The sequence below is a fragment of the Passer montanus genome, unplaced genomic scaffold (assembly GCF_014805655.1).
Source record: "Passer montanus isolate IOZ18808 unplaced genomic scaffold, ASM1480565v1 scaffold62, whole genome shotgun sequence".
Taxonomy (NCBI): Eukaryota; Metazoa; Chordata; class Aves; order Passeriformes; family Passeridae; genus Passer; species Passer montanus.
Window position 1 is genome coordinate 2,553,678 of NW_024371260.1, and position 13,007 is coordinate 2,566,684.

General features: G+C 50.7%; 1 protein-coding gene across 2 annotated transcripts; it reads left to right on the plus strand.

Moving 5' to 3' along the window:
• Positions 1-514: 514 nt before the first annotated feature.
• Positions 515-12,650, plus strand: LOC120511040 (probable glutamate receptor). Of its 2 annotated transcripts, none has more exons than XM_039727626.1 (11): positions 515-627; positions 2,350-2,458; positions 4,049-4,080; positions 5,065-5,124; positions 6,180-6,359; positions 7,895-8,121; positions 8,385-8,482; positions 8,968-9,185; positions 9,674-9,899; positions 10,333-10,580; positions 11,604-12,650. In XM_039727626.1, exons 2-11 carry the CDS (start codon positions 2,386-2,388, stop codon positions 11,703-11,705), a joined length of 1,464 nt encoding a protein of 487 aa, XP_039583560.1. In that variant the 5' UTR covers positions 515-627; positions 2,350-2,385; the 3' UTR covers positions 11,706-12,650. The 2 variants fall into 2 exon arrangements, with proteins under 2 accessions (XP_039583560.1, XP_039583562.1); XM_039727628.1 differs by lacking the exon at positions 515-627 and adding an exon at positions 1,635-1,709 and having other exon boundaries at positions 2,347-2,458.
• The last annotated feature ends 357 nt before the right edge of the window (positions 12,651-13,007 follow it).

A 13,007-nucleotide genomic window follows, 5' to 3' on the forward strand; every position in this document is an offset into this window, starting at 1 on the left:
AATTATTTGGAATTTAAGTCAGCAGAAGGTCACAGTTTTGCTCTTCATTCTTCTGCACTTTCTGTGCATCCTGAGACTCCTGGATGTGGATTTCAGTTCGTTAAATGGTAAAATCTGAAATCCAGAGTCTCCAGATCACGAGCACTGTGCTGGACATGGCTGGGTGTGGGATTATGGGCTCTGCTCCTCCAGCCTGGCCTTCACAAGCACTGATAATGAACATTCAATTGTGTCCTTCAAAGCTGATTTTGTCTGTGCGATCAACAGGCAGGAAAAACGGGCACAGCTGCTGGGGACAGCTCCAAAGGGAGGAATTTTACAGCAACACCACAGGACAGAGAGAGAATTCCATGAGTCCTGATGCAGCATCCAGCTGCTGGAGCCAGCAGCTTCCAAAGGCTGTCCTTTGGTGTGGCCTCCTCCTTCCCCGAAGCCCCAGGTGTCCCCTGGTCCAGCTGGCACGCTCAGAGGCCACTCCTCCTCTTCAACCTCCTCCTCCTCCTCCTCCTCTCCCGGGTATTTAACCCAGCACGGGATGCCCAAGCCTGCAGGATCCTCACTGCTGTGCCGGGCATCCCCAGCAGCTCCCGGACGGACAGACAGACAGACCCACCCAAGGGAGTTACTGTAAGTGAGAAACTGCCTTCAATTCGTGCTCTGCTTCTGGCAAGGGGCAAAGCCTGCTGTCACCAGCTCCTTCTTGGCTTTTTAACCCACACTTGCACCCTGTCTGTGCTCTTAGGTCAGCAGTGTGTTTAACAACTTTCTGTTCAAGCTGATGCCAGCAGCACCAGCTCTGATCACTTTGGGGTTTTTTCAGAGGAGGCCACTTGAAATCATCACAAAGATGATTTTTGTTGCATGTACCTAATTGGAAGGGAAAAGGAACAGGAATTTAGAGGCTAAACCTACCAGGAAAAGCTCAGCTCCTCCCTGGCTCAGCCTGAAGGCTGCTGCTTCTTTTCCTTTTTTTCCCCCATGGTTGATGCAGCTCAGTTTTTGTGCTGCTCTGGCAACAGCCAAGAGCAGCAGCTACTTTGTCTAAAAAGCAGTTGTAGAATGAAGTCAGTGTTTGTTGGTTTTCTCAGCTTTTACAGAGATGGGGCAACTGAGAAGTGTTTTAAAAGTTTTTATTCCATTATCAGTCTCTTGTGAGGCACAAGAGATGTAAAACTCAATGCCATTCAATCAGAAGCCAACCTATTTCCTGGTTACACTACAGTGCATCTTTCACAGCTCTATTCTCTAAAATAGCTGGTCTTTTTGCAAGGCCATATGTCGAAACTTGTTGAAAATTGTTTCTAGTTCAACCTCTCTCTCAACGATGTCATCTCTATTCCACAGCCTTCCTAAATCAGCACACCTCATCTCAGTATTTGCATACAGTTGTGCAAGACTGTATAAGCTTTGTGTCAGGTTTTGAGAATTCTTTACAAATCCATTTCCCACAAGTGTTGGCGGATGTACAGCTCAGATCTCAGTCCTCTCCTCTGGGATCCTTTCACAAGGATCAACATTTTCCCATTTGGCAGGATTTTTTTAACAGCAGCAACAGCAAAATCAGCATTGAAATTTAACCTGGAAAGAACCTTCAGTGGAGGTTTTAGTTATTTCTCTCATTAGGGAAAATGAATGAGGGAAAGTGCTGAGCTATAATGCTGGGAGTTTTCATAGGATGCAGGATTGGGAAATTTCCTAAAAGCTGATAGGTAAGATCACTAAATCCAGTGTTTTCTGAGCATCAGTCAGCCACAAGCAATGCCACATGTAGTATGTTTTTGCCTACACATTCTCATAAATGGTAAGTTTTCCTGGGCATTTTAAATTTACTTTTTATCATTTCTGGTGTAATGTTGTTCTGTATCTTGTTGGACAACAAATACCATTAAAATATTGTTGCTGCTTCCTCTCCTGCCCTTTCCCTGGGGGGAAACCCACAGGGAACTCTCATAAATTATAAGTTTTCCTGGGCATTTTAAATTTATTTTTTATCATTTCTGGTGTAATGTTGTTCTGTATCTTGTTGGACAACAAATACCATTAAAATATTGTTGCTGCTTCCTCTCCTGCCCTTTCCCTGGGGGGAAACCCACAGGGAAAGAACCACCAGTGGGTAAATGCCCTTTTTTAGGTTTGTCACATCCTTTTTGCTGCAGTGGGGGCTTCACCAGAGCCTTTCTTTAGTGTTTGTTCTGGCTGAGCTCAGCAGTGACTGTTTTCAGCTGGAGGCTTGGTTTGGAATTGTGGCTCTACAGAAAAAAGGAGCAGAAAATCCAGGACAAAGTGATCTCACCCAGTGATGAGGAACTGCAGAACCAGCTTTAACTGCTTGCCTTTCACCTCCAGCAGGAAGGTTCCTGCAGAGCAGCAGGAGTTTCTGCTCCAATGGATAAATCACTTCACTTCACAATCTGTGTGCTTACAGCCCTGCTGCTCCTGAGGGAATCCAGCCAGGCAGGTGAGGAAAAGGATTCAGAAGCTTTGGCTGCGCCCAAACCTGGTTTTATTCTTCTTCAGATCATCCATTCCTTCAGTTTTTATTGGCCAGTTCATGCAGGATTTTATCCTAATCTCAGAATTTACTTTCAAATGGGTTATTAAGAGATTCCCCAGGGCTCACCTGGTGGCTGGGACTTTGTGAGTGCTGCCACCAAGTGCCTTTGATGTCCCCAAGTGTCTTTGATGTCCCCAGGTGCCTTTGCTGCTACAGTTGAAAGCCAGATGACAGAGATGGAGAAAGATGAAAAAAGCCAAGAAAAAGGGTGGGTTTAGGTGTGGTTATTGTGGTTAAAGCTGCACTTCTGTGAGGTTATGGTGCCTTGAGCTGCAGCAAGGTGTGCTGAGGATGGGGGAGAAAACTGAGGGGAGGCGACCAGTCCTGAGCAGTGCCAGGAGCCTCTCCCCCAGGAGCCTCCCTTTGGAAGGCTGGGCAAGCTCAGGGTAGCAGGAGCAAAGAAAAAGCTGATTTTTTTACAGCCCCAGTCTCTTCCTGCAACCACCAACCTATGGGGAAGGGAGGGATGAGCCCTTCCCTTTGTCCTGTGCTGCTGCAGCCTCCCAGGAGGATTCCCAGGAGGATTCCCAGGATTTCCAGGAGGATTCCCAGCAGAAGCCTTGATGCTGGGCAGTGTCCCTGCCATGACCTGGGGTTGGTGCTGCAGCCCCATCGCCCCTGGGCCTTTCAGGAGGGCTCACAAAGGGGCTTTGAGCTGGGAGCCCTCAGAAGGCTCTGCTGCCTTCCAAGGAACCCCACGGGGCCTCCAAAAGCTGGGTTTCTAAAGGGAGACAAGAGAACTCTTTTGTGGAGATTTCCAGCCCCCATGGAGAACTGTAGTGGAGAGGGAAAAAACACGTTTTGTTTTACAATAATGTGGAGTTCAGCACGAGGCCAGAAAATGCAGCACCAAAGAAGGAAAAATAAATACATAATGAATGAATGTGCTGTTATATTTAGAGAAAAACTCACAGCTTTTGCTTGAAAGAGTGAAAACACCCTGCATTTTTTGGTTTATCTTGAGGGATTTTTGGCTTTTGTGCCGTGAATTCTCTGAGTCCAAGGAGCAAGGCTAAGCAGATTCTAGAAGAATCATCCCAAGAAATTAATAAGCAATATATTGACAAAATTGTGGTTTTAAGTCTGCATCTCAGATGCAGAACGTGCCAGCAGTAGGGGAAAGGAAGAGTAAGAAAAAAACAGTGTCTGGGAAGTGGGTGGTGAGGAAATTTTGGCTTCTCCTCAGGGGAAGATGGGGCTTGGCAGGAGAGGGAGAAGGTCTGGGCTGTGTGAGGAAGAAGAGCTGGTGCTGCCCCTCCTCAGGGATGGACTGGCTGTGCAGGAGTCTCTCAGAGGGTGAGGGACATCAGGTGACATCATTAAGTGACATTAGAACCTCCTGCAGCCCCTCTCTGCCTTCTTTTGTGCCCTGGGGGAGGAAACAAAGGGAATTTGGGAGCTGGGGGTGATGGTTCTGACTCTCTCAGTGCACTGTGAAATGAGGAGCTGTGAATACAAGCCCCACACAAACCTGATTTTGTTGTGTTTTTCCAGGAGCTGGGAGGAATGATGATGCTGTGGGTAAGGTATGTCTGAGTTCATTAGTGCAGAGCCACTAACGAAGGCGTGGGGCAGATGATCTTACATATTTAGTTCAGAAGTAGTGATCAGAATGTGAAAGATTTTCATCTTTAAAGAGTTATTATTTAAGTACACTGTTCATGGCTGGCTGTGTCTTTGTGCTGTTTTCCTTTGTTTGTTTTCGTGGGGTTTTTTTGACTGCATTTTTTGTCCAGAGCTCAAAACTCAGTTGTGCCCCAGGGAAGAACCTGCCAGTAGCCCTCTCTTCGTGGCTGGTAGAGTTGGGGAACTTGTGATCACAGCTTTCCACTCAAAGCTCATCCCTCAAACCCTTCCATTGCACAGAGAGAATTAAACCAAGACCCTTTGGCTCCTGGAAGGATTGAGGTTTCTTTTGCACATTTTGTACTGCATATATATATTTACATTTTCACACACACATCCTCCCTCTCTGTGTCTAGAAAAATCACCCTGCAATTTTCCAATAAGCAGATACATTAAAGACCAACAAACCTCACAGAATCTGACACTTCACTAGAAAAAGCTACAATTTTCCTGAAGTGGCTTTGATGAGGAATCCTCTCGAGTGGGTGACTGTAAAATTGGAAGATTTATCTTCGACTTCCAGAAATGAATCCACTTTTCCTCTCCTCCTCCTCCTCTCAGGTTTCCCACTGTTCTGTGTCTCCTGGAATTGCTCTCTAATGAGACCTTAATTGGCTGCTAATTCTTTTGTCTGCAGCAGGAACTGGTCCCTTGGGGAGGCTGTACACACCATCTGAAGATGTGCAGCAGCACTTGCAGTGATTTTTGTTTGCACCAGGCAATGAAGTGAAACGCTGTGATTTATTAATTAGTCAGGAAACAGCAGCAGGTTTAGGGCTGGTTTAACCCCCTAAACCTCCCAGGCCACCCCAAAGTAGGGCCCAGCCTGGTGGGGCCATGGTGGCACTTTGAAATCCAGGAGTTCCTCAATTTCTGCTTGGCAGGGCACAGATCCCCGGGGAGCAGGAGAGGGACTTCCAACCCTGACTGTCACAACCATCCTGGTAAGGCCGTGCCAGAGGCAGGGAGCAGCTGGAGCTGCACCTGGCATTTGTTTGATTTATTTTATTGATGTGCGGGGGGGTTTTGGGCTGGCTTTGGCAGGGATGTCCCTGCTCCTGGCAGGGTTTTGGGGGCTGGCTCAGGGCTGTGGAGGTGCCAGCTGCCTGCAGTGGGCACAGGGAGGATTTGGGGGGTGTCACTGGGGGCATAGGGATGTGTCAATGCTCTGGGGGGGCAGCCAGATCCCTCTGCTGGGCTGTACCTGAGGGGCTCAGTTCCCTGAGTGTTGTTTCTGCCCTGAGGTGGGAACAATGTAAAGGTCACACAGGGACAAACCCAGGGATAAAATCCCCCAAATGCACCACCACGTGCTCCAGACAAGCAGAAGCTGCAGCAGTGAATTTTATGATCGTGTCATGTGCCTCACCTGAGGCTTTGCTGGGCCAAAATGAAAATATTTGGCTTTTAGGCTAAGAGATTTTCACTTATTCCTGTGCTGCCTGTGACCTGCAGGATGCAGCTGCCCTGGGGGTGGTTCATGTCTCCAGGGAATATCTTCCCAGTCTGGAAACAAGGAATTTTATTGACAGCAACTTTCCAGGATGTTTTGCCCCCCAGAATTCCCAACTTTTTTCGGGATAATTCCCCTTTTCTCACCCAAAACCATGGCAGGAGCCCAATTGCACTAAGGGGGAAATTTTTTTGGGGGGAGGCTGTGATGAGAACCTCCTGGTTCAAGGCAGCCCTGGGAATTTCCGTGGATTTCACATCCCAAAAGTCCCCAAAATAAAAGAAAAATCCTTCCGCAGCCCCACTGGAAGTCCAGGAAACTTCAGAAAGTTGGGAAATTTTGGGTGGAGAAAAATCCTGGAAAATGTTGATATCAATAATAATAATTATTATTTTAAAAAAAAAATAATAAATTAATATAAATAATAATAAAATAAAAATACAAAAAAAGGGGGGAAAAAAGTGGAGAGGAATAACGGGGCGGGTTTGCCGCGGCCGGGTTTAACCCCGCCCTGTGCTGATCTGGGTGTGTGTCCGTCCCTCCCAGGAGGATCCCTACGTGATGGTGAGGGGAGCAGAGCTGGAGGGGTACTGCATGGAGCTGCTGGCAGCCCTGGCGGGGATGCTGCGCTTCCAGTACCGCGTCAGGGTGGTGGGCGACGGCCAGTACGGCGCCGTGGCGGCCGGCGGCAACTGGAGCGGCATGATCGGGGAGATCCTCAGAAGGGTAAGGCCCAGGCTGCTCCTCACCCACCCTGCAGGGGCAGGAGAAGCTCCTGGGGTGGAGGAACTCGGAGTTGTGCTGCCTGGGTTATGCAGAGGTTGTTTTTGCTCCCTTTCCCTGGACCATGCTGGCGGCAATTGGGGCTGCTGCGAATGGCGCACGAACAGGGACGTGGACACCTGTGGATATTGTGCAAAGGTCCTTTTGGCTTCCTTACCCTCTGCTGGCAACAATTCAAACTGCTGCACCTGGAGAGGAGAAGGGATGAGCAGCAAGACTGGGAGCTGGATTTGGCCTGCAGGGATGCAAATACAAGGAGACACAGCCACAGCAGGAAAGCGCTGCTGCAGCCAGGCACTCCCAGGGCTGCCCTTGTCTCTCTCAGTGTTTCTCTGCAGCTTGTGAGACTGTGGCAAAACCTACCCTGAGTTTAACCCCTGGGTGGGATTCATTTGAGTCACATTGGCAATGCCCAGGCTCTTCATGCACATTTCAGCCCATCAGGTGCATTCCCTGTGGCTGATTCTCTGTCACCTGAGACTCATTTCAGTCAGATTGGCAATGCCCAGGCTCTTCATGCACATTTCAGCCCATCAGGTGCATTCCCTGTGGCTGATTCTCTGTCACCTGAGACTCATTTCAGTCAGATTGGCAATGCCCAGGCTCTTCATGCACATTTCAGCCCATCAGGTGCATTCCCTGTGGCTGATTCTCTGTCACCTGTGAGGAGCACTTCAAGCTCTTTGCCCCTCTGAGCTCAGTCTGTGCCCAGCTCTCAGCCAGAGTCAGACTGGAACAGTCTTTTCTCCTGGAGTAAATCCAGCCTAGCTCCTGCTGCAGAAGGAAACCAGATACCAACACTCTTCATGCACATTTCACCCAGGCAGGTGCATTCTCTGTGGCTGATGTTCTGTCACCTGTGAGGAGCACTTCACTTCAAGCTCTTTGCCCCTCTGAGCTCAGTCTGTGCCCAGCTCTCAGCCAGAGTCAGACTGGAACAGTCTTTTCTCCTGGAGTAAATCCAGCCTAGCTCCTGCTGCAGAAGGAAACCAGATACCAACCAGCACCCCACTGTGAATGATTCCATTCCAATGATTCCCATGGGAAACCTGTCCTGTTCCTTGGGGGTCATGTCCCAAGGCAGTTGACCTGGAGATGTGATGCCATTTCTGTGGGAATCTTTAAAATTAGGGGGTTTTGGGAAAGCTGCAAAAGGCAGGCTTTAGAGCCAGTAGAACTATGATTAGAGCTAAGCTGTAACTGTAAGATTTGTCAGTGGAAAAAGTGGGTGAGGAGTAGAAAAATAAGGACAAATAGAATAATGGTTTGTGTATTAATGCTTGTCTAAAATAACTCTCTAAGTTACAAAAAAGCATATCTTGTAAAATATTAGGAAATTCTAAGTTTAATAATGGAGCTCTGTAATAATGGAGCACCCGCCCACTCAGCCAGGGAAGCACTGCTTGAGGGACAGAAATGTCTGAGGGACAGAAATGTTCCCTGGGCTGGTGGCTGATTGGTTTTTGTCTCCTTGGCAGGAGGCTGACATTGCAGTGGCTCCACTGACTGTCACTTCAGCCAGGGAGGAGGTGGTGTCCTTCACCACGCCCTTCCTGCAGACTGGGATTGGGATCCTGCTCCGCAAGGACACGACCTCCCAGGACATGTCCTTCTTCCACTTCCTGTCTCCTTTCAGCAAGGAGACCTGGACAGCTCTTTTATTTGCTTACCTGCTCACGTGCTTCTGCCTCTTCCTTGTCGCCAGGTACAAATGCATTTGTTTCACAGATTGTGTTCAAGTCAGGGCCTTTCTCACCTATGAAAAAATTAGAAAGTCCCAGGGAGCCTTTTGCTCTGAGGAACCTCCTGTACAGCTCTAGTACAATGGCTAAGAAAGCTTAAACCCTGTCAGATTAAGCCAGCATTACGAGTGGGATCTGCCCATGAAGAATACCAGATCTCTTGATGGGGATTATTTTTATTTTTTCCCCTCTGAATGTCTGGTTTTATCCCGTCATTTTCCCACAGACTGAGCCCCAGTGAATGGAACGAGCCAAAGAGTGAAGAGAACCACTTCACCTTCCTGAACAGCCTCTGGTTTGGAGCAGGAGCACTGGCCCTGCAAGGTGAGCTGGGAGGATGCACCAGGGCAGCTCTGGGAGCAGCGGGGTTTTTAAGATGTTGGTGCACCCACCTCCTTCTGTGACACTGGGGTGAAAAGCTGTCTTGGCAAGGACACATGGAGCACTAAACCAGTTTGGGAAGGTGTGAGTACAGACCTGCTGGGCTTGTGCACGTGGTTGACTCTGGCTGGGGAACATTTTCTGCTCTGGGAAAACATTGCTTGGGGCAATGCCCAGCTGAGCAGGTCGGGCTGCTTTGTACAGAGGATTTTTTTGTACAGCTTTGTGCCACTGCTGCTGTCCAGACCAGCACAGAGGGGTCCTCCAGGCTCAGGCTCTGTGCAGCTGCAGGGCAGGGTCTGCAGTTTGCTTTTATTTAAAGTGAAGTCTGTAACTCAGTCTGCTGGGTCTGCAGCTCTTGGTGTGTCTCTGGCCCCACGTCCCCTCCCGTGTGATTTATGCTGATTTATTGTCTCCCTGTGGTGCAGGTGCCACCCCCCGGCCCCAGGCACTCTCGGTGAGGGTCATTGCTGTGGTCTGGTGGCTCTTCACCCTGGCCCTGCTGGCCGCCTACATCGCCAACTTCACGGCCCTGCTGAGCTCCGGCAGCGAGCAGCTCCCCATCCAGACCTTCGAGGACCTGGTCAAGCAAAGGAACCTGGAGTTTGGGACACTGGAGGGCTCCTCGACTTTCTACTACTTCAAGGTGCAGAGAATCTCCTTGTGCCCACACCCAGGGCTGTAGGACTGCTGAGCTGGGGCTGAGTCTCACAGCTCAGGCCTTATAACCCCTACAATGCCCTCTTCACTGTTGGCTCCCTCAGTTTTCCTGGAATACTTCAAATATACAATTATTGTTCAGCCCTTCCTCCACCTCTTCTCACAGGAACGCAGGCACAGAATTCTTATTTTTATTCTGAATTCTCCTTTAAAAGTCTCTCTACTCTGCAGGGGCTGCCTTTGTGTACCTCAGACAGCAGGTGACACTTGTACCACTGTGTGATGCTTGCCCCCAGTGTTGGGGACAATTTGTGCTTGCAGGGCTTCACACATGGTTTAAGTGCTCTTCTTCTCCAACCGTTTTACAACCCTTGCACATACAGGCAGATTTTAAATTTTTTGGTGGTTGACACTTGGATTTTTTGACACTTGGGTTTGGCATTTGAGTTTGACACTTGGATTTCTGGGCCGCAGAACTCCAAGAACCCCATCCACCAGATGATCTATGAGTACATGGAGAAGAGGAGGGAGCACGTGCTGGTCAAGACCTACCAGGAGGCCGTGCAGCGCGTGATGGACTCCAACTACGCCTTCATCGGCGAGTCCATCTCGCAGGACCTGGCGGCCGCCCGCCACTGCAACCTCATCAGGGCCCCCGAGGTCATTGGGGCCCGTGGCTTCGGCATTGCCACCACCCAGGGTGAGTCCCTGTCCCCTCTGCTGCCCCACTCCTCCCTGGGACAGCAGCAGGCCAGAGCCACCACTGCTGGCAGGGTGACCAGAGTGAAAACGCTGCTGGCGGGGTCACTGCTCTGTGGGGAGTTAGCACAGGCTCTCACTTTGGACTCTAGTGCACAAATATTGCATCTCCTGGTGGCCTTTGCCCCAGGAATGCGGATCTCCTAATGCAATGAGCAGGGGACAGTCTGCTCATGTTCTTCCCAAAGCACCTTCACTCTGCCCTTATCCTCCATGTGTAATCACCCTCTGTGGCCAGGGCAGGATGTTGTTAGCCAGGAAAAGCCTTTGGCAGGCGGGGCTGTGTTTGGTGACACCTCTGACCCCTTTAATATTTAACTAAACCATGGCTGGGAGCTCTGCCATCCTCCCCTCTCTCCTCTCCCGCTGCCCAGCATCCCCCTGGACCAAGCCTCTCTCCATCGCCGTGCTCAAGCTGCGCGAGTCGGGCGACCTGGACTACCTGAGGAACAAGTGGTGGGAGAGCAGCTGCCTGCGCCAGAGCCGGGAGCGCTGGGGGCCGCTGGAGCCGCCGGCCCTGGGGGGGCTCTTCCTCACCCTGGGCATCGGCCTCGCCCTCGGCGTCCTCGCCGCCCTGGCCGAGCTCTCCAGCAGCAGCCGCCGCGCCGCCGCGCACGCCAAGGTGGGCCCCGGCTGCTGCTCCAGGTTTTGTCCTTCCCCATGTCCCTCCTTCCTCCATGGTGGGCCCTGGCTCCTGCTCTGAGCCCCATCCTGTGTCCCCGTGTCCCTCCTTCCCCCAAGGTGGGCCCTGCACCTTGTCTTGTGTCCCCGTGTCCCTCCTTCCACCAAGGTGGGCCCTGGCTCCTGCTCTGAACCCCATCCTGTGTCCCCGTGTCCCTCCTTCCACCAAGGTGGGCCCCAACTCCTGCTCCAGGTCCTGTCCTGTGTCCCTGTGTCCCTCCTTCCACCAAGGTGGGCCCTGGCTCCTGCTCCAGGTCCTGTCCTGCCCCCTGTGTCCCTCCTTTCTCCAAGGTGGGCCCTGTACCTTGTCCTGTTTCCCTGGTGTCCCTCCTTCCACCAAGGTGGGCTCTGGCTCCTGCTCTGAGCCCCATCCTGTGTCCCTGTGTCCTTCCTTCCACCAAGGTGGGCCCTGCACCTTGTCCTGCCTCCCTGTGTCCCTCCTTTCCCCAAGGTGGGCCCCAGCTCCAGTCCTGCCTCCCCGTGTTCCTCCTGCACCAGCATTTCCACCCTGCTCTTGGTTTTCTAAGGAAAGCTGTGCAGGGGTAAGAGGAGGCTGTGCAGTCACTTCTTAAAGTGCCAGAATTTCACAGCTTGGGCTGTGGGATGGGTTTGTAGCATGAACGGCATAAATACAATATATAGAAATAAAATAAACCCCAGCACCCCTTTCACCCCCACCCAAAAAAACAATTAAGTAACATTCTCTGAAATCCCAAGGCAGCCAAACTGCATTCCACTGCCCTGGGTGTTAGAGACGACAGTAAATGATCCTTAATGAGTTCATTCCCAGTGGTGGCTGTTCTTCAGTCATTAAAGCAAGGAAAACACACACACAGTGAAACTGCACCAGTGTCCCAGTGTGCCCCTTGGTGCTCCTGCTCTCCAGCCCTCCCAACGTGCACATGGAAAAGATGGATCCACAGAACAACCCACCCACAGCCTTGTCTCCCCCTTTCTTTTTCAGAAATCTTGCTGCTCTGTTTTCACAGAAGAAATCTGCACTCGTCTACGCATAAAAGGAGCCGCCAGACAAAGCCAGGAGACGTCAGGGAAGGCAAATGCTTGAGGAGCTTTTGCTGTGCTAGGGTTGTACCATGTCCTAGGAGCTGTATCAGCGTAGGAAGATGTTTTTCTGCTAGTCTAGAGTGTTAGTTTGCTAATTACACACACACACAGCACTTCTGGAGTGGTGGTGGAGCTGCAGACAAAAGGAAATTAAGTGGCTTGGAAGAATTTAAACTGATAAGGGCTAGAGTGGAACTGTGACAAATGGACAACCTGGAGCAGAGCTGGCCAGGATGGTGGATCCATGGTTAGGTTTGAAGTTCACCCTGTAAGTCCATCAAGGCCTGTAGGAGGAAGTGACTGGGGACAGGTTAATGTGAAGCCTCTGCTACTAATTCCTGTGTGAGGAGCAGTCGTGGAACATTAAAGCTCTTGTCTGTCTCTTGTAATCAGGAACAGCAGCTTAAGCATTGCAGCTATAAATAGCCTCACCCTGAGCAGGAGGGGCTGGTCCCTGGGAAGGTAATTCCTGGATCAGAAGTGACACTGCTGCTGTGTAACCCCAAACAGGCTGCACCTCAAACCCCAGAAAGGGAGCCCCTGCCACCAAGGAAGCACCTGAGCTAAGAAATGCCAGGCAGGGCTTGTCCTTTGTCCCTTCCCATCACAGGATAAGGGCCACTGGTGGGTGACAGAGAATGTTTTGTTCTTGTTGCCCAAGAATTGAGGATTGAAGTGGAAATCCATCAGTACCAGAGCAGGGAAGGAGTGTAGGGATGAGTCAAACACAGCACAGCCCCAGCTCCCCTGCAAGGGGAGATGAGAGGGTGTTTTGCATCACTCTCCTGCTCTCAAACAATGCTGAAGTTCAGGGGAACAGTTTTCTCAGCTGCATGTTAAACACCTTCCTCATTAAGCTGTTTTCCCTTTCAGAGCTGGGATGACTGAGGCATTTAAGTGTTAGGGCAAATTGGTGGTGAAATCACTCCATTTATGAACTGCACAGCTGAAGGAGGGAAAAACCAAATTGGGTTCCTTGGGAATGGCTGTAATTGCACTGCAGGAACAAAGCCACCAATCCTTGTCAGTCCCAGCAGGGAGAACTGAAGGGAACAGAAACCAAGGGGGCTCAGGCTGGGAACTTATGGCTGATCCTAAATCCAGCACTGCACATTCCCTGGGAGGGGAACTTGGTGAGACTCAAGCTTCCAGCTGCTGTGAAGGAATTGCAGCTGCAGGACTCCCTCCTTCATCCCTCCTGCTAATGGGAACAAACAAGGGGTTAGGAATTCCAGGTGTTGGGAAACCAGGGCTGGTCCTTAACTCAGACTGCAACAGCCCTGGCTCGGTCACAGCCTGAGCA

Bases quoted from the DNA above. Each gene is read 5' to 3' on its own strand.
- LOC120511040 (XM_039727626.1), top strand. From the start codon at position 2,386: ATGGATAAATCACTTCACTTCACAATCTGTGTGCTTACAGCCCTGCTG. The intron at 5,125-6,179 runs GTAAGGCCGTGC...CGTCCCTCCCAG, and splicing joins TGACTGTCACAACCATCCTG to GAGGATCCCTACGTGATGGT. The intron at 6,360-7,894 runs GTAAGGCCCAGG...TCTCCTTGGCAG, and splicing joins TCGGGGAGATCCTCAGAAGG to GAGGCTGACATTGCAGTGGC.